This window comes from Aspergillus melleus, assembly GCF_016097325.1.
Source record: "Aspergillus melleus strain CBS 546.65 chromosome Unknown contig1, whole genome shotgun sequence".
Lineage (NCBI taxonomy): Eukaryota > Fungi > Ascomycota > Eurotiomycetes > Eurotiales > Aspergillaceae > Aspergillus > Aspergillus melleus.
Window position 1 is genome coordinate 2112594 of NW_025763370.1, and position 25860 is coordinate 2138453.

General features: G+C 54.4%; 13 protein-coding genes across 13 annotated transcripts; 4 read left to right on the plus strand and 9 right to left on the minus strand.

Moving 5' to 3' along the window:
- Positions 1-67: 67 nt before the first annotated feature.
- Positions 68-2710, minus strand: LDX57_000754 (uncharacterized protein). Its single transcript, XM_046082399.1, has 4 exons — positions 2329-2710; positions 2194-2221; positions 1620-2133; positions 68-1551 (listed from the first exon to the last, which is right to left on the minus strand). The coding sequence occupies exons 1-4, from the start codon at positions 2496-2498 to the stop codon at positions 908-910; spliced, it is 1356 nt and encodes a 451-aa protein (XP_045938356.1). The 5' UTR covers positions 2499-2710; the 3' UTR covers positions 68-907.
- Positions 2711-3150: 440 nt separating this feature from the next.
- On the minus strand, positions 3151-3660 carry LDX57_000755 (uncharacterized protein; the record flags this gene model as incomplete). The annotated part of the gene is made up of 4 exons (XM_046082400.1): positions 3151-3177; positions 3251-3332; positions 3467-3498; positions 3565-3660. The coding sequence occupies 4 exons, from the start codon at positions 3658-3660 to the stop codon at positions 3151-3153; spliced, it is 237 nt and encodes a 78-aa protein (XP_045938357.1).
- A 258-nt stretch (positions 3661-3918) lies between these two features.
- Positions 3919-5569, minus strand: LDX57_000756 (NUDIX hydrolase; the record flags this gene model as incomplete). Its single annotated transcript, XM_046082401.1, has 3 exons — positions 3919-4759; positions 4821-5355; positions 5437-5569. The coding sequence occupies 3 exons, from the start codon at positions 5567-5569 to the stop codon at positions 3919-3921; spliced, it is 1509 nt and encodes a 502-aa protein (XP_045938358.1).
- Positions 5570-5944: 375 nt separating this feature from the next.
- On the plus strand, positions 5945-8359 carry VTC2 (SPX domain protein; the record flags this gene model as incomplete). The annotated part of the gene is made up of 1 exon (XM_046082402.1): positions 5945-8359. The coding sequence occupies one exon, from the start codon at positions 5945-5947 to the stop codon at positions 8357-8359; it is 2415 nt and encodes an 804-aa protein (XP_045938359.1).
- A 414-nt stretch (positions 8360-8773) lies between these two features.
- LDX57_000758 (uncharacterized protein) lies at positions 8774-10200 on the minus strand (the record flags this gene model as incomplete). The annotated part of the gene is made up of 4 exons (XM_046082403.1): positions 8774-8948; positions 9055-9231; positions 9369-9929; positions 9998-10200. 4 exons carry the CDS (start codon positions 10198-10200, stop codon positions 8774-8776), a joined length of 1116 nt encoding a protein of 371 aa, XP_045938360.1.
- A 533-nt stretch (positions 10201-10733) lies between these two features.
- Positions 10734-11479, plus strand: LDX57_000759 (DsbA family oxidoreductase; the record flags this gene model as incomplete). Its single annotated transcript, XM_046082404.1, has 2 exons — positions 10734-10778; positions 10829-11479. The coding sequence occupies 2 exons, from the start codon at positions 10734-10736 to the stop codon at positions 11477-11479; spliced, it is 696 nt and encodes a 231-aa protein (XP_045938361.1).
- Positions 11480-12292: 813 nt separating this feature from the next.
- Positions 12293-14628, minus strand: PFK26 (6-phosphofructo-2-kinase PFK26; the record flags this gene model as incomplete). Its single annotated transcript, XM_046082405.1, has 2 exons — positions 12293-14138; positions 14396-14628. The coding sequence occupies 2 exons, from the start codon at positions 14626-14628 to the stop codon at positions 12293-12295; spliced, it is 2079 nt and encodes a 692-aa protein (XP_045938362.1).
- A 1408-nt stretch (positions 14629-16036) lies between these two features.
- Positions 16037-16408, minus strand: LDX57_000761 (uncharacterized protein; the record flags this gene model as incomplete). The annotated part of the gene is made up of 1 exon (XM_046082406.1): positions 16037-16408. The coding sequence occupies one exon, from the start codon at positions 16406-16408 to the stop codon at positions 16037-16039; it is 372 nt and encodes a 123-aa protein (XP_045938363.1).
- A 744-nt stretch (positions 16409-17152) lies between these two features.
- Positions 17153-18894, plus strand: LDX57_000762 (FMN-dependent alpha-hydroxy acid dehydrogenase; the record flags this gene model as incomplete). Its single annotated transcript, XM_046082407.1, has 5 exons — positions 17153-17180; positions 17260-17318; positions 17383-18613; positions 18681-18754; positions 18808-18894. The coding sequence occupies 5 exons, from the start codon at positions 17153-17155 to the stop codon at positions 18892-18894; spliced, it is 1479 nt and encodes a 492-aa protein (XP_045938364.1).
- A 250-nt stretch (positions 18895-19144) lies between these two features.
- LDX57_000763 (uncharacterized protein) lies at positions 19145-20292 on the minus strand (the record flags this gene model as incomplete). The annotated part of the gene is made up of 2 exons (XM_046082408.1): positions 19145-19556; positions 19664-20292. 2 exons carry the CDS (start codon positions 20290-20292, stop codon positions 19145-19147), a joined length of 1041 nt encoding a protein of 346 aa, XP_045938365.1.
- A 50-nt stretch (positions 20293-20342) lies between these two features.
- LDX57_000764 (uncharacterized protein) lies at positions 20343-20546 on the minus strand (the record flags this gene model as incomplete). The annotated part of the gene is made up of 1 exon (XM_046082409.1): positions 20343-20546. One exon carries the CDS (start codon positions 20544-20546, stop codon positions 20343-20345), a length of 204 nt encoding a protein of 67 aa, XP_045938366.1.
- Positions 20547-20788: 242 nt separating this feature from the next.
- LDX57_000765 (LysM peptidoglycan-binding domain-containing protein) lies at positions 20789-22985 on the minus strand (the record flags this gene model as incomplete). Its single annotated transcript, XM_046082410.1, has 3 exons — positions 20789-21865; positions 21920-22319; positions 22372-22985. 3 exons carry the CDS (start codon positions 22983-22985, stop codon positions 20789-20791), a joined length of 2091 nt encoding a protein of 696 aa, XP_045938367.1.
- A 689-nt stretch (positions 22986-23674) lies between these two features.
- LDX57_000766 (glycoside hydrolase family 18 protein) lies at positions 23675-25286 on the plus strand (the record flags this gene model as incomplete). The annotated part of the gene is made up of 4 exons (XM_046082411.1): positions 23675-24033; positions 24088-24461; positions 24587-24674; positions 24745-25286. The coding sequence occupies exons 1-4, from the start codon at positions 23826-23828 to the stop codon at positions 25284-25286; spliced, it is 1212 nt and encodes a 403-aa protein (XP_045938368.1). The 5' UTR covers positions 23675-23825.
- Positions 25287-25860: the final 574 nt, after the last annotated feature.

Below are 25860 nucleotides of genomic sequence, written 5' to 3' on the forward strand. Positions count from 1 at the left end.
ATCAGTCCAACATGAGGAAATTATGGATGTAGCAGCAGCAGGGAAGCACAAGCAGACTGCGAGTAGTGGTTGAATGTGAGAGAAGATAAACAAATCCAGCGGGAGAGAAAAGAGAACAGCTCAGTTCCCCGCTTAGCTAAGCCCCGCCCCGAGCCCTAACAACGAAATCGTATCTATAGAGCACTTTCTACTTCTACACTTACTCCGTAGAGCCAGGAGCATATCGGGTGGGTTCATGCCGCGATATCCATTGCTTAGCCACCTCGTCCACCATCATCTAGCATAAAACATAACAAAATAGTGCCCTCCGAATTCGTCCCATTCCAATCATGCCATCCCATAACGATCCAGCCTTCACATCGTCCCCATGCATACCAACAGCATTAGGAAGTAAAATACAGAAGGGTGTCGGCGCCGTCAGAATGGGCACCATACACCGAAGCGTACAGGCCACGCCAAGGGGAGAAGGAAAAGATTGAAGAGCAGGAATACTATGCACGCTCAATAACTGCAAGACATGTACAACCAGCCACTTTTAGGATGCCAGCCATCCAAAAAGGAAAAAGGCCCGGGGGTAAAGAAAAAAAGAGAAAAGCAGAGCGACATACCGCCACTCTTACCCAAGAAGTCCTCGTTGTAAACATTTCAAGAGATTCGTCGCTTTCGTGAACCATAACACCACCATTACCCATGAACGTATTAGATAGGAAAGATACAAGGGACATGCCGAAGATGTCGGAGGCCAAGAAGACCGCAAGATAGAGAAGATGGAAGGGTAGCTGGGAAAATTCCGGGATTGCAAGAAAGGAACAAGATGTCCGGTGTAACGTTAGGCGGGAAAGCATCGGCACCGGGAGTCATTTCTTCTTCAACAACTCCCTCCCCACCCCCCAAGTGACGGTGCGATTTAAGCTTGCTGGGCTGCCGCGGGAGTGGCAGCTGGTGCGCCGTTGGGGCCACCGCGTCCACGGCCTCCACGACCGCGTCCACGACCCCTAAATTCGCCCCGGCTGCGTCCTCGCGATCCGTCACCTCGTCCACGCCCACCTCTGCCGCGACCACGGAAGCTGTGCTGTCTCTGGTGCGCAGCTCCCTCCGGCGTTTCTCCCTTCTGGGCCTTCGGAGCAGAGGCTTCCTCCGCATCGGCACTCACAGCCTCCGCAGCAGCCGCATTCTGAGCGTCGACCTCGACAGCGGCCGGGGTGGCCTGGAGGCCAGTATCGGTCTCAGCCGGATCGCGAGGCACTTCAACCCAGCCATCCGCCGTCGCGGAAGAAGTGAGAGAGCCACCGGTGTTGGGATCCCAGGTAGCCTCCGCCACGGGGTTTGCAGCATCAGAGACCTGCGTTTGAGCCGGGGGAGCATTCTGCTCGGAGTTCTCAGGGGCGGGAGCGGTCTCGTCCGCAGCTGGAGCACTGGCGGTATAGGAAGGATCCTGTAACTCGGTGTAACCGGCGTTCGCCAGCGTAGGGTCGGACGCGGGCGCGGCATCCGGAGCTACTTCCTCGGTCGCAGGCGCCTGTTCCTCAGCAGACTGTTTGACCTTGCCATCTAATGAATCGGACACGATTAGCACTGAAAAATCTTTTGACTCAAAGACCTTGAGCGGGGAGACCTACAGGTGACTTCCAGGGTCTCGCCCTCGACGCTGACGACGGGTTCGTCCACGCCATCAACGACCTTGAGCATCGAGGTAACGGCGTCGTGTGACCCGGCGTAGATCTGGTAGAGCACGCCCTCGAACGCACGGGTTACATTGGAGGTCTCATCCCCAGACCGCCTCATGGTAGCCGCAGTGTAAAGGAACTTGCTCAGGCTGAGAAGCCGCACTCTCAGATCCTTCTTGCTTGCTTCGTTAGCCTCGGCAGTAGCCTTCTCCTGAACAGCCTTCAATTCGTCCTGGTGAAGCTTTTCCAGGTCAGCCTTCTGACTGACGAGGCGCTGCTCATAGTGAGCAGCAAACTCCTTGAGATGGGCGATTTGCTCCTCGATCTGAGCGACGCTGGCCTGCAAAGCGGGTTTCTTCTCGGCCTGCGCCTTCTGATCGGTATTGATCTTCTTCGTCGCGACCAGTTCTTCCAGTGACTTTCCAGGGTTTTCGGCGATGATGGCATCGACCTTGGCGGTGGCATTCTATGGGAGGTAAAACGGTGAGCGGTGAACGCGAGACAGTCGTCAAGGTTGGTGACTAACCAGCTTCTTGTTTGCATTGCGCAGGCTCCTATTTAAATTAACCCCGTCAGTCAAATCGCATTCCAGTACATTAGGTCCTCTCGAAGGGCCAGGCAGTGTGCCCGGTTCCATTGCGTGGCTTAAGCGCCGGCTTACTTTTGGAGCTCTTTGAGGTACGGGCTGTCGACGTTGTCGAGTCCGTTGGGGGTCACTAGAGCTTCATCGGATTTGGAAACGATGGAAGCGCTAGGGGCGTGCTTCTGCTTGAGCTTCGCTGACGAAGACTCTTGTGCCTGAGTGTTGCTGTTGACGGGAGCGGCAGCCATGATGCTGGACAGAACGACTGTGTGTTTGTGGGTGGTGGGGGAATTGAGCTGATCTCTCAACCAAAAAAAGAGAAGAATACAAAAGATGCAATGATGCTAGCGAATATAAGAAAAGATACGAAACGGGATGAAGGTATTAGATGGGGGTTATGACGGCAAGAGAGTGGGGACGCGAGAGAGAGAAAGAGAGAGAGGAGAAAGGAGGATGAAGGCAAAGCGAAGAGAAGCTGAGCGGAGCGAGAGATGCGGGTGGAACTCTTCCGAACCTCAGGCCGCCTTGTCGCGTGCTGCAGGACCAGCACACCCAACCAACGCTCGAACAGCTGCGTGGCTTGGATTCACTCCTTGGTCTAGCTCATGCGCTCCTCTCTGGTTGGCAAACTGAGAAATTGTCTCCGAAATTGAGGTATTTGATTGTTTGGGGGGTATCATAAGACTCCATGAACGCCATCTCTATCATCTTCATCTTCATCTTCCTTAGATGTATGCACTTCCTCCCAGGGCTAACAGAGAAACAAACAAGCAATACAAATAACGACAACCGAAAGTACTGATCTCGATCCCATCCTCGATCCTCTGCAGTCCGTAATACTTCTGACTGCGATTTCCTTTCCGAATATACCATCCATCGTCCTCTAAGCTTTCGGCGCGATTAACCCTTGAACTTTCGTAGCGTTCTCTAGAAAGAGAGACAAGTTAGTTGAACAATCGAATAGCAATGGAGTAAGATTAAATGAGTCTGCTCCACCCACCTCAGTCACTTTGCGAACCGAATTCGGGGAGACGATCTTTTCACCCGCTTTCCGCGATCGAATGGACGATTCTCGCATCAGCCTAGAAAAACAAACACGCTTTAGTATCAGGTTTCGGTTTCGAGCTGGTCTCCCATGGGCTGAGCTCATTCTGAACCAAGCCAGAGAAACAATTTCTCTGCGACTCAGATTCCGACACGTTCAGGGGTGGCTCACTCCTGCATGAAAAGCATATAGTCCAGGAATATCTGCATCGTTAGCTGGAGTCGGGAATCGATACGCTTGCGCGCCGTTCTTGGATTCGAAATGCTCACCAGTATATCGGCATTCTTGCTGACATTTCGATTGGCGTGGGCTTTAACGATGCGTTTCACGGTCCCTCGAGGGTAGAGCTTCTGAGTGGCAGCCATGGCAGCGGAGAGGGCAATGGGAAGAACATGGAAGTTCGGGGAGAGAAGGAGAGTCGAGGCGACAAACAACAATCCCGATAAGCTGGATTATGTAACCCGTTAATCACCACGCCCGTTGATCAAGGTACTGACAATACAATTTAATGTCATCATTTATTCTCTAATCTGTCTTTATACCAGACGGTAAATCATGCTATTGTTACAAGATCTTCTACCATATATTGACCAATATGCCACATCCCACCTTTGTCTAGAGCCTCATTGCCGCCGTCGAAAGAATCGCCAAGTATATACCGCCGCCAGAGATCCGAGGACTGCCCGCCAGGCCAGGAAGATAGAGACAGCAACGCGTAATCGGGAATAGTAGCCTTTGAGCAACATACCCACGGCATATTTACTTCCATCCGGAACCTTGTCAGATAGTCCATAGTATCGGCCAACGCCGAGGCCCCCAATGCCCACTTCGTTGTTGTCGTCGGTCGTCTGTGTTACTGGCAGCGCCGCCGTTTGACCGTCCACAGCCGTATTGCTAGGGCGCGCGCCCGACTGAACCTGAAGTTGGTTGCGTTTTCGCAGGCGGTAAGTCAGCACGGTCACGATTAACCACAGATCCGGCGTGGTGAACGTCGGATATTTCCACAATTGCACCGCGGTATGAGGCGGAAGCATATCCAAGAAGTCGGCTAAAATCCCAAGAGTCAGCCCCCAGAGGAGCAAAGGCCGCTCCTGCTTAGCAGGATCGGATTGACGGCCGGAGGACCATGTCATCCATCGCCGCAACGACGAGACTGGAGGCTCCAGGTAGTCGTCGGGAATTAGTCCCGGGGTCGTGTTGGACTGCAAGCTTTCCGTTGGGCGTAGACGCACGGCCGAAAATTGCATCATACCCAATGTACAGCGATAGACAAACCGCAGTATAATCCCACCCATGTTCGAGAGCCGCTGAGACATATCCACGTTTTCCACCGTCCGCAGGGAGGGCGACAAAAGGGCCCGCAAGGGGACCCAATGGGTAGAGGCCACCTCAGTCGGCTGCAAGCGTAGAGGGGGAGAGTCGCTGCGAGTCATCAGAAAGATAAAAGGGCAGAGAACCATCAACCTAGAGCGATCGGGTCAGTATATTGAGGCGCTGTCCGACAGGGAAGATGAAAGAGACGAACGGTACCGAGCCCCAGCTGGTGGTGACCACCCGTTCCGGCAGATTCCCCACGTGTATACAGTCCGCCGTTGTCAGGTCCAGCCCTACTTCCTCCGAGGCCTCTCGAACGGCAGCCGCCTTGTCGTCGACATCTTCCGGATCCCGTTTGCCTCCCGGGAGAGCAACGTGACCAGTCCAGCGGTCCCCGGCGCGAGACGCCCGTTTGATGAAAAGAACCTCCGAATCTCCATTCCGAACCCAGTCTTGAGAGAAGAAGGACGACAATCGTTCAGGGACTGGAGCGGTGTGGTCTGGAAGAGACAAAGAAGCGCCCTCCGAGGTGGGCCAGTGATGGTACGTAGGTCGAATTCGAAGGACGAGGGCCACCGACGCACGCTTTTTGCATGACGGCGGGTTAGGAACATGGGGATATTGGTTTTGGTGCAGGTCTGTCAACACGTCATAGAGAGAGGCGGACAATGAAGCCGACTCCGCGGGCAGTTCGGGATTCACTGATGCCATTTGAGGTCGGGGCGCCGAGGGAGATGCGGAAGACACTGTCAGAGAAGGGGACTTGTTAGAAATGGAGATGGGACGACTTGGGGAACATATTGAAGCGATTCAAGCTCATAACTCACCTGGATCGAGAAGCGCAAAGCAGACGACCGACGCTGACTGGGTCTGGACTGTCTTATCGATACCGCCCGACGACGCCAACCCCAGACGGGCAGTCACGGGACCAACGGGGCAGAGTGGACCCTTTGATGTCATGTGCCACCTTTGATTGGACCGACTCGGTGGGCGAGCAACTTACCCGATGTGGAAGGCAGCTCAGCACGTGCGGCGATGCGGCGACGGCATTCACTCGCTGGAATTGTGACTAGACCCCATGAAGCAGCTGGAAGTATACTAACTCACTAACCTCCTGTGCCTAACGCTTAGTTGCTCTTTACATCCTTGTCCCGTCGGCCTCGCCCTCGTGCGAAACCCCATCTTAACTTCATCGTTTCGTTTTCTTTGCTGCTGGTTCCGTTTTCCCACTTCTCTTCCCCCCTTCCTTCATTTCATTCCCCTCATCTTCCTTCACCCTCCTCTTTCCCAGTTTTGTGAGATACCATAACCTGTCAGAATTCATCGCCCGTGGTCATGCGTTTTGGCAAAACATTGAAAAAATCCACGTACGCCCCGTGGAGTGGCAAATACATTGATTACCACCGTCTGAAAGTCCTCTTGAAGGAACATGATGTCACCGGAGACGGAAGTGACTCGGACAGCAGCCAATGGACCGAACAAGATGAGGAGGCCTTCGTGCAGGAACTGATCAACGTTCAGCTGGACAAGGTCAATGCTTTTCAGGTGGAGACCTCTCAGCAATTGAGGGAGCGAACCTCCGAGTGCGAATCGAAGTTGCGGCCGTTGGCACCGGACACCGACCAGGAGACGCCGGCCGTCGCGGACGAGGCCAAGAGGCGCTCTCTAGCATCCGAAGTCCTTCAAAAACTCGATGGGATTACGAGAGAAGTCAGCGAGCTGGAGAAATACAGTCGCATCAACTTTACAGGATTCCTCAAGGCGGCCAAAAAACATGATCGCAAGCGGGGGGCTCGATACCGTGTTCGACCTCTACTGCAAGTGCGTCTGTCACAACTGCCGTTTAACTCGGAGGACTACTCTCCCCTGGTCCGTCGGCTGTCGGTGATGTACTCTTTTGTTCGCGAGATTCTTAGCCAAAGCGAGGTCGAAAATAAAGACCCCGAGGCGCCTCGTTTCGGCCAGGAGTCATACTCGTCATTCAAGTTCTGGGTGCATCCTGATAACGTTCTGGAGGTGAAAACGTACATTCTGCGACGATTGCCGGTCCTCATCTATAACCCGGGAACGTCGAAGGAGCCTGAGACCCTCCCTGACGACCCTACGATCACGTCCCTCTACTTTGACGACCCGCAGTTCGATCTCTACACGCAGAAGGTTGCCCGAGCGCCTGAAGCTGGTTCTTTGAGACTCCGATGGACCGGAAATCTGAAGGACAAGCCTGCCATCTTTCTAGAGAAGAAGGTCGTCACGGACGATGATCGCAGCCGGGAGGTCCGAGTGCAGTTGAAACAAAAGCACGTGAAGGAATTCTTGGAGGGGGAGTATCGGTTTGACAAAAAGGTTCACCGCATGGAAGACAGCGCCAATGGTGAAACAGGGGAAGCAGAGTCGTTCAAGAGGGATGTCAGTGAGCTGCAGTCGTTCGTCAAGGAGAACAATCTGCAGCCGATGCTCCGGGCCAACTATACCCGAACGGCTTTCCAGATTCCGGGCGACGACCGAATTCGTATCTCCCTCGATACAAATCTGGCCCTGATTCGGGAGGACAGCCTCGACGCCGAACGTCCCTGTCGGGATAGCAATGAATGGCATCGCACGGATATCGATGATGCCGGCATGGAATATCCCTTCGGTACCATTCGAACCGGAGAGATCGTTCGCTTTCCCTACGGTCTGCTGGAGATCAAATTGAGAGGGTCTACGGCACACAAGGCGGAGTGGGTGAACGATCTCATGGTCTCTCACCTCGTAAAGGAGGCCCCTCGTTTCTCCAAATTTGTTCATGGCGTTGCTCAGCTCTTTGAAGATTATGTTAACAGCTTCCCCTTCTGGCTTGGGGAGATGGAGAACGACATCCGGCGGGATCCCGAAACCGCGTGGCACGAGGAACAAGAGCGACTGGCGAAACGTGCCGAGGAAGAGATGGCAGTGGGCAGCTTTCTGGGGAACAAGGCGAGTCCTACGGTTAAGCCTATGGTCGGATCTCCCGTGACTCGGATCTCGGAGCAGGAGCCTTCGTCACGACCGCGACAGATCTCGCAAACAGCGGCGCCGGGCCCGGCAGAGCGCGAGCAGCCGCAACCCCAGGAGCCCGCAGCTGAGCAGCCGGATTCAAAGCCCATGAATTTGTCTCGCCTGGCCTCGCTGTTCCCTGGATTCCCCCGTTCTCGTCGTCCACAGGACATATCCGCGCCCCTGCCGCCCGGCGTCCGGGAGCCAGGGACGTGGATCAAAGACTCGGGTCCTGTGCGCGTGGAAAGCAAGGTGTGGCTCGCTAATCAGCGCACGTTCATCAAGTGGCTCCATATCAGTATCCTGCTCTCCTCGTTATCTCTAGGGTTGTACAACGCGGCGGGAAAGCACAACGATATCGCCCGCGCCCTATCCATCGTCTACACTGGCTTCGCCATCTTCTCCGCCGCCTGGGGCTGGTATATGTATGAGAAGCGGGCCCGGCTGATCCGGCAGCGAAGCGGACGCGATCTCGACAATACGTTCGGCCCGATCGTGGTGTGTATCGGATTGGCTGTGGCTCTGGTGCTGAACTTTGCCTTTAAGGTATGTGTAACCGCAACCCCCGGACACGATGCGTCGGGATCTCACTTTTCGGACGGTGCTAACGGCAAACCACCGCAGTATTCCTCAACTCTTGAGAAGATCAGGAGTCAACAGTCTCCCCTTGACATGGCTCCGGTGCAGACCCCGGGTACCTTGCCCCTAGTCAACCAAGGAGGCCAGACGCTGTGAGAGATCCAGAGTATCGAAAACCGCCCTTGCATGGATGATGAATTTGTACAATTTATATCAACGAACGTCCCTTTGAAAAGAATGATCAGCGTGTGTATTCTTATGTACGACAACCGTGTTTGCTTTGGATATTTTTCTTCCGGGTTTTCTTTCCTTGAAATTGACGCATGCATCCGTCGCTCACCAGACTAAAATTGTAACTTACCCTGCGTCCGGGAGTTCTGTTCTAGATCCGATCTGGATGCCCTTACACAATGACTACATGAGCGGAAGGAGGGCTTAACTGCAGGATGCAATCCTTCTGTCAAAATGTGTCTTCTTCTTTCCATGCATATATATACACACCGAGAAGAGGGTAGGTAGTGGGGGAGGGGCGATCGTGATGCGTATACAAAACAATTCATTAGGTCGTTTCTACGTATATTTCGCTCCTTGAGCATGGGCCAGTAACGGGGCATGTTCCGGATCGGGGTCCGATTCGGGTGGTAGAGGGAAAGCACTCGCAGACGGGTCGAGTACTTGCCCGGAAGGTTTCCTGCGCGACGGAGATTGATAGAGGATGCTGGGGACGCAAGTTTCGAAATTCGTTCTGCATTGGTTAGTTCGTATTGAAGACGTATAATAGATAGAACGACAGCGAGAATGTGAGAACGTGAGAACGTAACGAAAAGAGCCACGCTTTGGGCATAACATACCGGTCTAAAAAGCCACAGAATAGCCATAAGTAGACGGTGCCCAGGAACGCAATGATCCATTCCAGGATGCCGGCCGTGCGGTAGGTGGAGATGGGATTCTCTTCGGAGACGGTGAGGGATATGAACGCGACGGCGAGGAAGACTTCGACGAGAATCAGGGCCGTCGAGAGCGAGGCACTGTCCGTGTTGAGGTCAGTTACCAGTTAGCAAGTGGTGAAACGTCACTCGCATGCGGACTCGCAGTTGAGAACTCGAAAAAATGAGAGGGGTTGGAAGGGAAGAGGCCGGCGGGGAATGGGGAGGAAGGAACGTACAAAACTCTCACGCGCTGACTTCTTTTCCCCCAACCATGCTGCCAAATACCCAGGTGGTAGACGTAGGAGACGAAGCCGAGGACCTCGTTGGAATAGACGATAGCAGTGCATGCCGACTGCACCGCCAGCCCGGAGAAGCAGATACGGAGGAAAAGATGATGCAGGCGCTTGTAGCGGAAGGTGTCCATGACTCCCAGCAGGATGAGGGCGGTACTGGCGACGCTGGCGGCGAAGATTGCCAGCAGCGAGACGACCTTGAGAGTCTTGGTGGTTTCGTGGTCCTCCTCCTCGTCCTCGTCGCCATCGTGTTCATTCAAATGGGGATGAGCGTGGGAGTTGGGGTTTGCATCATCATCGCTGCTGCCTGGCGCGAGCGGGGGTTCTTCATGGCCGGTAGTAACAGTGGAAGAATGTTCCGCGGGACATCGGACCAGGGCGAAGCCGGGTTCATAACGGACGACGTGCACTATCGCGACGGTAAAGGCGAATCCTACGGCGGTGATAGAGGCGCCAACTAGGAATAACGGCTTGAGCTCAAACGAGGCGATGTCGGATATGAAGCTGTAATTCCGGGGAGTGTCAGCACGGCTCTGTCTTGGTTGTCGTGCACCGACGGGGGAGATACGTACGCAACATGGGGGTTACTCTGCCCGGGATACTGCGGCATTCCCCGGGCAATCCAGGTGAGCAGCAGCGAAGCCAGAGTCAGGAACCAGACCGAGCCCGCTAGAGCTGGAAAGAGGGGCAGGCGAGTAGGCGGGATGTTGAGGATGATGCCATGGAGGGAACACCAGAGGGAATCATGACAGCGATCAAGAAAGCGAGGGGTCATGGAGGAGGTATGGACTGGACTGGCTCCTGGGGCTCTGGCGAAGAGGGAGACGTAGAAGCGACAGCGAGAGAGGGGACTGGGGAGTCATGAAGATTGGAAGGTCTTTTTAAAAAGAAAAGAAGAACCCCGTGATGGAAGTCAGCTGATCGAGCCTCCTTTGCTTTTTGTTTTTTCCTTCTTTTCCTTCTTTTTTTTTTTTCTCTCTCTTCTTCCCCGGATTTGCAGATCCCCGAATGATGTCATCGCGCCTGCACACCAGACCCCGTGCGACTGCAGCTTCCTCTCGTCGCAGTCCTCGGTCAGTCCGGACTCATGTAGTCATTACTGCTCAGTAAAGAATGGCCAATGAGTTCAAGTCTCTCTACACTCCGATCTATCCGTCAAGTCGCCATAATGAAGCCAAAGAACCCCATCGATCGCCGCTGACAAATCAACCATATCTCCATGTGAAAATATAAATCTATGAGAACCCACGCCAGTCCGATCTATATACATCCCTCGCCATTCAATTCCACCCAATAAATCTACCCATCATGACGAACATCAACATTCAAATCATCTCCGACACCATCTGCCCAGTATGTCCCTCCTCTCTCTTCCAAGCTCACCTAGCTAATTGAATATCCAGTGGTGCTACGTCGGATTCCGCCGCCTCTCGCGCGCCATCGCAACCCATAAAACCGCCCACCCGGCCGACACCTTCACGCTGACCTGGCACGCCTTCTACCTGAACCCCAACAGCACCATCTACCCGGGCGTCGACAAGACGGAGTTCTATCAGAGCAAGTTCGGTACCGACCGCACCGCCGCCATCTTCCAGCGCTTGTCGGCCGTCGGCGACGCCGAGGGGATCTCGTTCCGCTACGGCGGACGCACCGGGAACACGCGAGACTCGCACCGGCTGCTGTGGTATGCCGGACAGCTGGAGAAGAAAGAGAGGGAGGGGGCGGCTCCGGCGCCGTCGGACGTAGTGGGCGGATTGCAGACGCGGGTCGTGGAGCGCCTGTTCCGGGCGTATTTCGAAGAGGAGAAGAACATTACGGATTGGCAGGTTCTGCTGGAGGCGGCGCAGACGGCGGGCCTGGATCGCGCCGAGGTGGAAAGGTTCCTGGCAACGGATGAGGGTGGTCAAGAGGTCGACGTGGAGGCGTATCGGGCGCAGAGACGGCTGGTGACGGGCGTGCCGTATTTCACCATCCAAGGGGAGTACGCCATCGAGGGCGCCAACGAGCCCGACGCCTTCCTCGAGGCCTTTGATCGCGTCAAGGCGAATGCCTAGCCGTGTATTTTCTATAATGGGAAGGTTGAGAAACCTTTGAGTCTATGTATTCGATTGCTGGAGCTGGAGGATGCACGTCCGACTATACATATAGAGAAATGAACTATGTGCTCAAATGGACATAACCACAATAGGTACACAAGAACATCAATATCATGCCCGTTGCCTTCTAATCAACCTCCCCCGGCAGTCTCCTTGAATTAAGTCGCAAAAATAGGAAAGGCCTTGCATGAGCAGATGCGTGTAGGGATAGACTCCCGGCCGAGCGAAATCTTCACCCAAACGCCCTCGGATGCTATGCAGGTATAATGGAAAAAGAAGAATGACGCGAATATAAAAAGAAAAAGACACGAAGGCGAATTGAAAGGAAGACTTGCCACTCGTCCAGCGCCATAAATCATGACACTGGTAGTAAGGAGAGAGGCCGTAAAGGAGAAAACCGAGCGTCTTGCTGGAATGCATACAGTCCTGGATACGAAAAAACCGTACAAAGAAAATAAAATGCATAATAGATCAACGCCGTGTAAACAACCATAACACCCCGAGGACATAGGATGACACATGTCTAACACATCCCCCTCGCGAGAGCTGTTATAATAATGTCGTAGCCAGAATCATTCGTTAACAAAGTCATAAAGAAAAAAAAAAAAAAGGTAATAAACCCGGGGGTTCCAGAGTTGAGAGGAAGGAACGTAGGTCGGAAGATAGAATGGGATAGAAGCCAATTCAGCAAAGATCGAAGAACAAATCCAGGAGATATTCCACCCAAGATGAGCCTCATTTCCCGGACAGTTGCAGGGGATGGTTAACGCTTCAATGTGCCGTCGCTTGACACAACGCGAAATCGGGAATGTGGTCAAACCAATCGGTATCCGGGTTGTATCGGTAGGCCTTGAAGTCAACGCCGTACGGCTTAGGTTCCAACATGTACAGCATGCCCAACGGCACGTCCAGCCCGGCTACTTCGTCGCGCTTCAGGCCCATGAAGTAGGCCAGCAGAACGCGAGCCACCGACCGATGGGTCACCAGGCAGACGTGGTCGGTCATTCGCTCCACCTCAATGATCACCGCGCGGAGTCGGTTGATCACGTCGAGATACCCTTCTCCGCCAGGCCCGGGGTACCGATAGTAAAGCTTCTCCTTGCGGCGCGCGGCGTACTCCTGGGGGAACTTCTCCCGAATCTCGTCGTACGTCATGCCTTCCATCATGCCGGCGTACAGCTCGTCCAGCATCTTCATCTGCTTGACGTCGTAGTCGTCTTCGTTGAAATAGTCGACGGTCTGCACCGACCGCTGCATCATGGAGGACCACACGCAGTAGTTGCGAGGCCGATCCCTGGGGATGTACGACGGGTTCGGAGGTGTGCTGTCCCCGGCCCGCGGTGGGAATTGTCCCATGATCTCCTTCTGCCTCTGCACGGTTTCCCACTGCTTGCGCTGGTGATCGATGAACTTGGCCAGCGCCTTGCCGTATCGGTGGCCGTTCTCACTCAGTTCCGAGTCGCCCCCGATGCGCCCGGCCTGGTTATCCTTGCTTTCGCCGTGTCTCGTGATCCAGATCTGGCGAGGGGAAAGATTGAAATTGAGGAGGTAGTAAACCACCTGCGAGGAGAGGAAGCCGTGAGTCTGGTGGGACACCACCTTGCGGCCGACATCGATCATCTGGATGTAGGCCATCCCGTGCTTTTCCTCGTAATCGCCCAGGGGGACGTACGACCGTTCGTACAGGGCGACTCGCTTTTTGAAGTCCTCCAGCGCCTTGACGGGGTTCTGCTCCTTGTAGTCGGGGCCCGACAGCTTCAGGCGCATGTTGGCTTCGAGCAACTCTTGGTCAACGCAGCTACTTTCCAGGAACAGGATGCCAAGCTCGGGTCCGGCACGTTGCCGAATGTGGTCAACGATGGCTTTGCGGCGCTCCATGGTGCTGTTTGTGGCATCAAGGATTCCAACGCTGCCGCCATCATCCAGGATATAGTTCAACAGCTCGTCCAGGGTGTCCAGAGCTACTTGCTCTCTCAGCTTCACGGCTTGTTGGTTCTGGGGGTCGAAAAAGCTCGCGGACTGGTCCAGAGGCTCCGGCGACGCCTCCTTCATTGCTAGCTGGTCTTGCGGATCGGCGAGTTCGGCCGGAATGACGGAGCTCCCGTTGGAGTAGGTGGGCGTCTCCTCCTCTTTGCCGTTGATGAGGATTTTCGACGGAACGGCCGGGGGAGGCAAGGGGTTTTCAAGCTCCTCCGGGGGCGAAGTGACCACCGCAACGGACGGCGCCCGTTCCTTATGGGACGGCGAGTTCATCGCTCCAACACTGACGCTGAGACGTCGTACCGAATCGACCAGATCCTTGTGAATGGAGCTGGTGCGGTGATCCCTGTGTCGCCCGATCGGAGAGGGCGATTTACCGGCGGCCACACGCCGACGTTCACCCACGTTGAAAATCTCGGTATCGTGCTGAAGCCAATTCAGGTACCGCGCCAGCTTCTTGGTCACGTAGCTCTTGCCTCGCGCGGGGAGGCCGACCATGACAATGACCAGCTTGGCGCCGACATCTCGCTGGGCAATGCGACCGTCGGGAGAGACTTTGGATTTGGTGAGACCCGGGATATCAAGGGTGGTTGCGCGAACGCGGCCGGGGGTCGAGGACGGGGTGCTTTCGGCGTGACTAAAGGAGTGGGGAGGAGGCACATTAGTGGTCGAGCCAAGACTTCTTAGATAAAAACAAAATCCAGAAGGTAAGAAAATGAAACAAGGATCAAAAAGAAATATGACCCAAGAAAAGTAAGCTCGCGGGGATCGTCATCCACCGTTCATTTGATATTTGTCCGGGGTGATGATAACCCGAGACAATAGACAACACAACCCCAATTCCCGATCCAACCATCCAACGAACGACGAGAGAAAAAGAAAGGCGGCACCTACAACTGTGGAGACGAAGGAGCGGTAGAAATCGGAGTGTCACTTAGGGCACAGCCGACACCGTCTTTGGAGGCGTGCGATCCCCTGTGGGCATCGGCATGCAGCTCGTTACCTAGCGCTCGTCCGACCAAAGTCTTCGCGGGAGGCATAAGAGTCGCGTCCTTCCCGGCGCCGGGTCTGACACTCCCGTTGGAAGACGAAGCCCCATTCCGCTCGGGGTTGGAGGCGGAGGTCATGATTGCTGAACGTGCGATGTCGGTATGCTGGGCCATCCCCGCCGGCGGCGCAGGGATTGCAGCCGAGTTCTATTAAAGGTGGGGTGGAGGGGGGAAAAGATTGAAGATGGAAGATAAAGAATAGAAGAAGGTAGCGATGCGATGCGTCGGTCGTCTCAAGAAAAGAAGAGCAAAGACAGCGACGAAGTGCGAGATGGAAGAGGGGCACAAAAAGGCGAGGGCAAAAAAAGAAAAATGGGGGGGGAGGAAAAGCGGATGAGTCAACAACGTCACTTCCCACCTCTTTATTTTCCTTCTCTTCCTCTTCTACTCCGTACTCTCGAACTCGGTCGCTCTCGCGTTTATGCTTTTGCAGAATGAAGATGATTCTCCGTGTCTCTCTTGCTCACCAGTTTAGCTTTCTCTGCCAATGACTCGTTCACGGGGGGTCAGTGATTGGAAATGCCCGGTCGATAAGAAAGGATATCGCCCATCCGATTCAATCCAGCCCAATCAAGGTCGAAGTGCGTTCATATAACCCGGTCTGGAGGCCGATGAAGTCACGGTGGATCTTTTGACGCCGCGCCGAATGATGTAAAGCGCATCCACGCCGATGGTTCCGGGGGTTATAAGTAACCAACGAACCAACGAGAGACCTGCCCTCCCTTTCCCAACAGACAAAGACCGTCAGCCTTGGCTTTGTTCAATGCAGGGAAGCACCAACGATCCAGAATGCTTGGCAGCAGGTTGAGAGACACTAATACGGAGTAGTTCTATCGTCCTTGAAACTTGGATTTGCAGTTGACTTCATTTCGTCCTCCCCTTGCAGTCCGTCCGGGGAGATCTTACGGATTTCTGTCAATCTCTCTCATCCCAGCCCTGCCTTGCGGCTGCCTGGATTCCGGTATCTAGGTATGTATGTACTTTTAGATGGATCGAGGATCTAGGTGAGCCTCTTGGCACTGGGGAACCCAACGAGCTGTGGTGTAACCAAGCATCCTCTCTGTCCTACCCATTTTTGCTTCTTCTGCTGGTGCTCCGAGATGTATGGGGTAAAATAAAAAGGAAAAGAAGGAAGAAGAAGGAAGAAGAAGGAAAAAAAAAAAAGAAAAAAGAAAAACCACTACGCCCCAATCTCGTCACCTCGTCGTCAGGATCCTGACTGCGCTTGGCAAAGTCGCACGCTCCATCTGGCGCGGTCAGAGGGAGGGCCTCATGATGATTTCCGCTCCTCTTTCGTCGCCTGGCCCGTCCCGCCTCAAGTCTACTTTACTCCGTAAAGCACGAAGGGATCGGGGCCCTCAGAGGGTCACATACTGCGGGAGACTTGGCGGTTGGTGGTTACGCAGGGGGGGGGGGAGGGAATTAGATATAGGCTTAGCGTACGATGTACATCCCTTGGACGTCGGCAGGCCGACTCCGATCTTGCCTAACGGTCTAAACGCACGGTGAGGGCGATGAGCGTGGCGTAGGCGGCGATACTCAGAGCGGTCAGGACGACGACGGCGTTGCCACTGGTGCGGAATTTGTGACGATGCACGCCGTCCTCTCCCACCTCGGAGAAGAACTGGCGGTTGCCCTGCTGACGGCGGAAAAGGCCGATGATGAGGACGCCGGTGCCGTAGATGGCAAACAAGGCACCGGTGCTGTAGAACTCGTTGGTGAAGATCTTGAGAACGACGAGGGCGAAGGAGAACTGGGACAGGGCGGTGCGGACGTAGGCGCCCTCGAAGGTGCGCTGGGCGGCTCGCACTTCGACTATCTCGTCGGAGGTCAGATTGACGGTGCGGGCGCGGTGCATGCGCAGACGATAGCGATCGGCGGCACGACGCTGGACATGACGCGACCGGGTTAGACTAGACGAACATGGAGTGAAATAAATCTCACGGACGCACCTCGAACATGGCGACGTGTCACGGTAAAGAAAGAGGGGGGAGAGAGTGCAGCCCTTTGCAGCGAGGTGACACGGAGGCGGCCACGAGCGATGCAAACAAACAGAAGGGCGAGGAGGAGGGAGAGCGAAGAAATACTTCGGTCGGTCGCAGCTGACCCGGGGGGGAGAGAGAGAGCGGGTGACGAGTCCGACTGACGAGTCTTGTATGTACGGACAGCACAGGGAGGGACTCACCGCAGGAACTACACCGTAGACTCTCGTAATGCCACCGCCCCACGCGATAGAACCACGACCAATTGTCCACCAATGACCGCCGCCGCTTCTCTAATCCCGTCTCGTCGGCTTTTGATATTTCCCGATTTGGATCACGTCGACCCCATTCTTGATTTCTTGGAGATGCGGAGGGAAGCCCGATGCCTTTTCTTTTCTTTCCTGCTCTTTCCTTTCTTCTTTTCTTCATCTTCATCCTCTTCTCCTCCTCTTTCTTCCTCCCTCGTACAGCTTCTCTCTCCCCTCTTCTCTCTTCCTCTCTCTTTCTCCCTCTCTCACCCCCGTTCACCCCCTTCAATCTGCCGCCATACTCCGCCATCTTTCTCCGCATTCCCCCAATAACGAACCCCCACGCTCCCGCTTTTACTGTTTTACACCAAAATGGCCAAAGTCTTCGACGCGGCCGAGAGTATGTCTCGCCCGAAAATACACCTCGGAGCATTGATCTCTGCTGAATTGACGACTGACAAGAAATTGGGCGCATCTAGTTGCCAAACACAATACTCCGCAGAGTTGCTGGGTGATCCTATATAACAAAGTATACGATGTACGCGGTTCACCCCCACGCCGGTAATCATTCTCTTGATTGACTCGAAATCTCCGGTTTCCAGGTCACCGACTTCCTCTCGGAGCACCCCGGCGGTTCCAAAATCATTCTGAAGTTGGCCGGTAAGGATGCCACCGAGGAATACGATCCCATTCATCCTCCGGGCATTCTCGAGGAAAACCTCAAGCCCGAGGCCTTCCTGGGGACAGTCGATCTCAACACCCTCCCCAAACCGGAGCAGGAGTCGGCTGTGGAGGAAGTCAAGGAAGGACCCCCTCCCATGGAGTCCCTCCTCAACATGGACGACTTCGAGCAGGTAGCCACCAAGAACGTGAGCAAGAAGGCCTGGGCCTACTACTACTCAGCCTCGGACGACAAGATCACCAAGCATTTCAACAACGAGGTCTACCGCTCCATTCTGCTGCGACCGCGTGTGTTCGTCGACTGCACCGTCTGTGAGCTCGACACCTCGGTGCTGGGTCACAAGCTGGGCATGCCCATCTACGTCTCGCCCGCGGCCATGGCCCGTCTGGGTCACCCGGCAGGCGAGGCCGGCATCGCTGAGGCCTGTCGCAGCTTCGGCGCCATGCAGATCATCTCCAACAACGCCTCCATGACCCCCGAGCAGATCGTCAAGGACGCGGCGCCCGACCAGACGTTCGGCTGGCAGCTGTACGCGCAGATTGACCGGTCGAAGAGCGAGGCCATGCTTGCCCGCATCAACAAGCTGAAGGCGATCAAGTTCATCGTACTGACCCTGGACGCGCCCGTCCCGGGCAAGCGGGAGGACGACGAGCGCGGCAACCAGGTGGGCGCGGCGGCGCCGGCCCCCAGCGCCGTGAAGATCTCCAGCGACGCTCCCGATATCAGCGAGGCACCGGGCGGCGTCGGCCGCACGCTGTTCGCCGGTACCGACCCATCTCTGACTTGGAAGGAGACGCTGCCCTGGCTGGCCAAGCACACGGACCTGCCCATCGTCCTCAAGGGTCTGCAGACGCACGAGGACGCCTACATCGCCTCGCTGCACACGCCGCAGGTCAAAGGCATCATCCTCTCGAACCACGGCGGCCGCGCGCTCGACACGGCACCTCCCGCCGTGCACACGCTGCTGGAGATCCGCAAGTACTGCCCGGAGGTGTTTGACAAGCTGGAGGTATGGGTGGACGGCGGCATCCGGCGAGGCACCGACGTCGTGAAGGCGCTGTGTCTGGGCGCCAGGGGCGTGGGAATCGGACGTCCCTCGCTGTGGGGATTATCTGCCGGTGGCGTGGAGGGCGTGAAGCGAACCTTGCAGAGTATGTTCTCCTCTCTCTCTCTCTCTCTTTATTAAGTAGAACTTTGTTATACTAACCTTGTCTTTAGTTCTGGCCGACGAGACCAAGACCTGCATGCGATTGCTGGGGGTTGAGCGAGTGCAGGACTTAGGGCCTCAACATGTAAGTGCACTGAACAATTATATCATTGAAAATTGATACTAACGTTGGCGCAGATCAACACCCGCCTTGTTGAGCAACAGATCTACGACGGACCGTCGGGACTCGAGTCCCTGCGGAATCAATTCCGAGCGAAGCTATAGAAGGCATAGGAGAAGAAAAGAAGCGTCGTTTGTATTTCTATATACCAAGATCTTTGATTGCATTGCTAGTTTAGACTTCACGTCAAGAGTCCATCTGTCCTAAGAATAAGAAGCAATTCATGAATAAGATAGATTGTTCATACCATCCCCTTTTCGGTCTTTCCCTGCGAGGATCGTGTATCATGGATATGCTCCCCACATATATACATCCATCACATCACACAATCAAACAAAAAGAGAAGCTCATCTCCTACTCCCCCAACAAACACCCCCAGAACCCACCCTCAAACCACTCCCTCTCCCTCCGCCACCCCTTAACGATCAGATCGCGGCCCAACGCCACCACCTCGCGCACCTGCTCCTCGGAGCCCCAATCCGTGAGCATCGTGCCCCAGCAGATGAAATGGACCCCGACGTGAATCGCCGCCCGGTAGGCCATCGCTTCCGTGAGATGGGGGTACGAGCGTGCAAACCCCTCGATAATCCACGGCCCCGCGTCCACGTCCCGGAAGTGCTTGACGAAGTAGAGCTCGGCGATCATTTGGCCGAGGTCGAGCGCGCGGGCACCGCATTGGGCGAGCTCCCAGTCGATTACGAATAAAGGTATGTTGGTGTTGGGGTTTTGTTCCTGTTGGTCGAGGATGTTTTTAGGGATAAGTACGCTATATCGGGGAACGGTAATTGTCTTTGTTAGCTTGGTTCGGGTATCGTCCAGCCGGACCTGGACACGAAAACAAACAGAAAGAGAGAGAGAGAAAGAGAAACATACTTCCCCGACCAAAAGTCTCCATGAATGACCCCAAACGCGGCCCCCTCCCCATCCTTCCTCCCCAATTCACTGCGCGCCAGATCGCGAACCTCTTCGAACACGCTCCGACTACCCCCCAATAGATCCGGATATTTATCCACTAGCCCGACCAAATTCTCGTAGTTAATACTAAACTTGAGATCGCGCATCAGCTCGTTCCCCTCCATTGTCCGAACGAGCTCCGTCTGTGCCGACTCCGCTATCCACGCGTGGAACGAACCGAGCCACTGGCCCAGCGCCGCGCCGAGGGAGGTCGCCCAGGGGCGGTCGATGCGGGAAGAGATCTGCGGGTTGGTGAGGAGGGTCTTGAGGTCGACGGCCTTGGGCAGGTCCTCCATGACCTGGGTGTAGGAGGGGCGGTCGAAGGCCAGGAGACGGGGCGTTTTGACGGTGATGGTGGAGTCGGTCGTGGTGGTGGTTGTTGTGGGTGGGAAATCACCGAGAGATTTGAGGATGGATTCTTCGATGAGCTGGTCTCTGGCGTTTCTCTCAGGTGAGAGAGTGGTAATTAGTAGAGGTTCATGGATATAGATCATTTGGCGATATTGTCGATCATGTTGCTCAACGAGCGGGTTGTAGATAGAGAGCATAATGTCTAGCGGCCTTTGATAGGCCGCAGGATATAAATTACACAGAAGAATTAACATACACATCTCTCCGCCGGCAGTTTGAAATCCCGGTTCGAAGCGATATAATCCTTGGTATGCTTGACTATGACCGAGTCGCCATCTAGGGTGCCGCGGAAGACAAAGTTGGCGGTGCCGCCGCTGAGTCGCTCGAGATGCGAGCAGTCATACGAAAGCCGACGCAGGATATCGGGAAGATCCTGAAGATTGTCCTCCATGATTCTGTCGATGTTCGAGAGAAAGAGACGGAAAGAGAGAGCGGAGGAAAAGAAGAAGAGGAGGGGAAGTACGAGAAGTCACTTAAACTATGAAAATCACGCTAAACTAAAAACGGTGCCCGCTGGCTTCTATTCATTTGGCTCACTTCATGCTATGGCAGAACTGTCTACATACACGATGCATATCAAATAATGGGTGAAGGAATCCTCCCGCCATGGACAAATATCATGCGGCGGCCCCCTCAATGGCCCAGGACAGTATCGCAGATGATGGTGGTGGTCGTCCTCACGGTGACAGTCAGGACTTCATCTTGCGAGGAGAAGGCAGTCATGGAAGGCCGCACGCAACCAGGGGTACCATTGCCCTTGTCATGAGGACAAACGGTGGTCACCGAGGGCAACGGGCCGGATGAAGACACTGGAGCAGACCCGGAGTGGGTGCCAATGATAGTATCGGTCAAGGAAGGCGACGTGGGAGATGGCGGCATACTCGCGCTCACGCAAGGAGTGCTCGTAATCATGGTCGGATTAACCACGGGGACAGAGATGCTGGGGGCAGCGACAGTTGGGGCAGAATACCAGGGCGTACTCGGGTCGATGTCGGTGCTAGTCCAATCGTCATCTGTGTCCGTCCAGGAAGGCGCCGAGGGCGGCGAGATGCCGGAGCTATTGCACGGAGTAGTCATGATCAGGGTCGGGCTAGCCACAGGGGCGATCGCCGTCGGCTTAGAAGAAGACTGGGACCTGGTCGATTGGACGCCGGTGCTGGTCCAATCTTTCCACGAAGTGCTCGACGTGTCGTTGCAAGAAGTCACAGTCGACACCGGAGGCCAGGACGTTGACGGAGGAGTCCCGTAGCTCGTAGTAAAACCCGACAACCGAATCCAAGTCGTGCCCGACGAACGGACGGGTGGAAGAGAGGGTGGGAGTCGCGATGAGGATGTCATCGGGACGTGACTGGTGAGGTTCCAACCGGTGGGATAAAGGGGAGGAGGAGGAGGAGACGTGGAGTTGGGAGGCCACGAACTCGACGTTATAGTCTTGTTGTTGGCCACCCCCACACAGACCTCACTATCACGGATCAGACCTTTACAGCTGGGCCAGGAAATAGCAGGGTTCCATTTATAAAAGTCTTCAAACTCGAGGTCATTCCGATAGATAATTTTGTCGCAGGTGTCGAACCGGAGGACCCTCCACCAGCGATTACAGTTGGATGCCACTCCCGGTTGACGAAGGCTCGTTGGAAAAACTGGGGGACGTTCAGGTGCCGTCCGGCTGGCAGGGGTACCAGGAACAGCCACGCAGTACCAGAAGCCATTCTATAGAGCGTAAGAAGCAAAAAAGACGGAGAGGTAAAGACGGGGCTCTCTTACTTGGATTCCCTTGCAGTCTCTTCCAAGGGTAGGATTCCAGGCAATGAAATCCTCCATGGAAAATGTGCCGAATAGATTGACCACATTCTCGCAACCCTGAGTATAGTCAACCTGGTACCAGGCCCGACATTCTTTGGTAGTGTTGACTTGGACGTTGTAAGTAGGCATGGACGTGGCCGTGTAAGGACCGAGGGTGAAATTCGCAGGAATTGAGAATGGGAGGGGGGTCGTGAAGGTCCAGGTACGGGGGCCGCTTGGAGTGTACGGCGTCGGCTCCGGCACTGACACGGGACCCGAAGTGGGTTTGTTGAAGGTGAACAGTTTCACCACGCCGACACATACCTGCCAGCCAGCGAAGATATTGTCACAGTCGACGGCAGCTTCGGGATTCCATTCAATGCTTGACGGAGCGTTAGTCGGACGAGACGCGGACCGGGGAGGTTAGAACTTACAACTCATCCAGGGTGATCAGACTGTACAGGTTCGCGATCTTTCTACAGGTCTCCCCATACTGCACCTTATGCCACCTGTAGCACGACTTTGGCTGACCCGCCTGCGTCTTCCAAGCAGTTTCGGTTGGGGGCGGAGGCAGCTTAGTTAACGAAGTGATAGGGTGATTGAATGTGTAGCTGGCCGGACCGGTCGAGTCGTTGGAAGATGGAGAAGATGAAACAGGAGCTGACTGGGAGGAAGAAAGGGGGGACGGGGGAGAGGAAGAAAGAGAGGAAGCAGAAAGTGAAGACTTGTCCGAGGAAGACGTGATTGGGCTAGGGCTAGGGCTGCCGCTGGGGACAGGCCCAACCCCGACGCAGTACGCGTTGTCAACCCAGAAGTTCTTCAAGCAGTCAGACGAGACATCGGGGTTCCAGGCAAAAAAGTCCTTTGCGGTGATCCCGAACTCCTTCTGAACGGAGTCGCAGCCGTCGCCTTTCTTGATCTTGTACCATCTGTTGCAGTCAGACGCCGTGCCAGGCAGAGTCGGGCCAGCCGGGGAGGAATCCGCCGGAGCCTGACCCAGAGTCACTGCAGCCAGCAGCAGCAAGAACAGGAAATGAAGAAGATACATTGTTTACAAAGAAGGGTGGGATAGAGAATGAGAGGGGAAAGAATGGGTTGAGAAATGAAAGAGTTGAGAAGCAGAGAGATCCTGGAGGGCAAAGATCGACGGCTTTAATATGGACACGAGCAGAGGTGAACAGGAAAGCTCCGCTCCTTTGGTTTCAGAGAGTAGGGCAGGTCTCCAGAAGGCCTGGCCGTTAGCTTGATGGGCATATTTGGAATATCCCGGGCCAGAGGGGGGCATATTGGTGTCACTGCGTGCTGGGCTGACCGGAGATCTTCATCAATCCGGGATAATCTGATAATGAAAGGGATGTTCCGCAAAGAAGTGCAGTAGGGGGTTACTTAAGAGCATCCCAGAGCTAGAATGCTCTTCAGCCTGCACTCTACCTCTATCCCCTTTCTTAGTCCTGTGAATTCTAGTGAACCTATCTGAATTTGTTGCACTTCTAGTCCATCCGTTCACCATGACGAATGCTTTCTTGTCCCTTTTTCTGTTTCCTTTATATCTGTGCTATCTAGTTGTCGGCGTCTATGCCACTATCATCCCGGAATCCAATCCCCTTACCGTTAACCTCCAGGTGGCAGCTGACAAGGATGATCCGTCCTGTACGAAGGATAGCGCCTGCAAAATCGGCTGCTGCGGACCACTTTAAGTGTCCTCATATAGGTTACATTTTGTTCCTGTTTCTAACAGCTACCCATAGAGACAAAGAGACCGGCAAGGGCGTTTGCGGCTTTGGACCCGACTTTTGTGGAAAGGATTGTACCTCGCAGTGTGATCGCAAAAGCGAATGTGACGCCGGCTGGGGTATGCAATGGTCCAATGCGTCTACGTGTCCCTTGAATGTGTGCTGTAGCAAGTATGGTTTCTGTGGTTCGTCCGCCTGCCCTCCCTTTACATGTGATTCTTGACCTTCATCTCATTCTCATAGGAACAACCGAGGACTTCTGTCAAGGCAAGAAGGTGATTTCCCCCGAATGCACCGGCGATTCGGCCAAAGCCAAAACCATCGGATACTGGGAAGGCTGGAACGAAGAGAAGAAGTGTGACCGTAAGGAGATTCATTCTACTCTCGAAGCCCTAACTCTAATCAACTGACAAACAGATATGCCTGCGAAGGATATCCCCCTGGGGTACTACACGCACATTAACTTTGCATTTGCCTACATCGATCCCTCGACCTTCCGCGTTGCCCCTATGGATACGGCCACTGCCTCGCGCTATCGTCAAGTGACAGCTCTCAAGGCCCGTCAGCCTGGCCTCGAAGTGTGGATTGCCATTGGGGGCTGGGCCTTCAATGATCCGGGCAATACGGCGACAACGTTCTCAGATCTTGCTGCCTCCGAGGCACACCAGAATACGTTCGCTGAATCGTTGATCAACTTTATGGTGGTCAACAACTTCGATGGGGTCGACCTTGACTGGGAATATCCCGTGGATGACCAACGTGGAGGGAAGCGCGAGGACTACGCGAACTACGTGACCTTTTTGAAGGGTCTGCGAGAACGTTTGAATGCATCTTGAAGGCGTTTCGGGATTTCAATCACCCTGGTCAGTCTATTCTTCCGTCGTCTTCTCGGGTTAGAAACTAACATCCCGTCCAGCCTGCATCCTACTGGTATCTTCGCGGATTCGATATCGCCAATCTGGAGCCCCACCTGGACTGGTTCAACATCATGACTTATGACATCCGTGAGTACTTATTCCTAGATCCATTCGGCTTCAGCCAATCAAATGCTAATCCCCCTCACCCTGCCGACAGACGGTCTTTGGGATAGAAATTCAACCGGAGGAGTCGGTTCATATGCCTTTGCCCACACGAACATGACCGAGATCAACTCGGGCCTTGAGCTCCTGTGGCGCAATAACATCAACCCGGCACGGGTCGTCCTGGGTCTAGGTTTCTACGGCCGTAGTTTCACGATGAAGGATCCCAATTGCCTCACGACCGGATGCCCCTTCAGCGATGGCGGCCGCAAAGGCAGGTGCACCGATACCGAGGGAATTTTGTCCGGCAGGGAGATCAACCAGATTATCAAGGATGGCGCCAAAGTCACATTTGACAAGGAAGCGGCCGTGAAGATGGTAACCTGGGACAAGGACCAGTGGGTCAGCTGGGACGACAAGGAAACGCTGAAGCTGAAATATGACTTTGCCAACAAGCGTTGTCTAGGAGGAACGATGGTGTGGGCGGTGGACTTGGACGATGGCACATTGATTGAGGCACTTGGAGAAACCATGGGCAAGAACAGGACCAAGCATTTCAAAGAGTCAAATCCGTTTTTCATTCAGGAGATTCTCTGAGACGATGGCCTGCGCGACTATCATTGAGAATAGACTTGTCTGGAAATACTTTGTTGATACAAATAGTAGATTTTGTCGTTTCTCTCAAAAATCAAGTCACATCATATTGGAATCTATTATTTTCTCAAATTTCCTTCTGCTTTCTTATGTCAAAGCCATCATTGTCGATAAGTTGGCAGAGGTTCCAAGGTGTAGAATACTTGGATTGATGAAAGGTCTTGAAGACCACTGACCGCCTAAAGTCCCTAGATACCCTTGTAGATCGCATGTGCACTTAACCAGGTATATCAGGGAAGCGCAGTTCAACTTGCTGAGCAAGTGCATACATGGAATAGCTTCATCCTTCCAAGTCCACTGGACCCTCACCCCATAACTCAATTGTATAAGCAGGCTGCTTCCCATGGATGCAAGAACGATCACATCATACAATGAACAACAAACAGCAGTTCACAACCACATCGGAATGAGGGGAATATGCGCCGCCTATGCTGACAGTGAAAGATGAGCTGGCCCGAGGTCTCCGCGGATACCAGGCTATCCAGTGCAGGAATTAAAGGATCTTGCCACAGTCTGG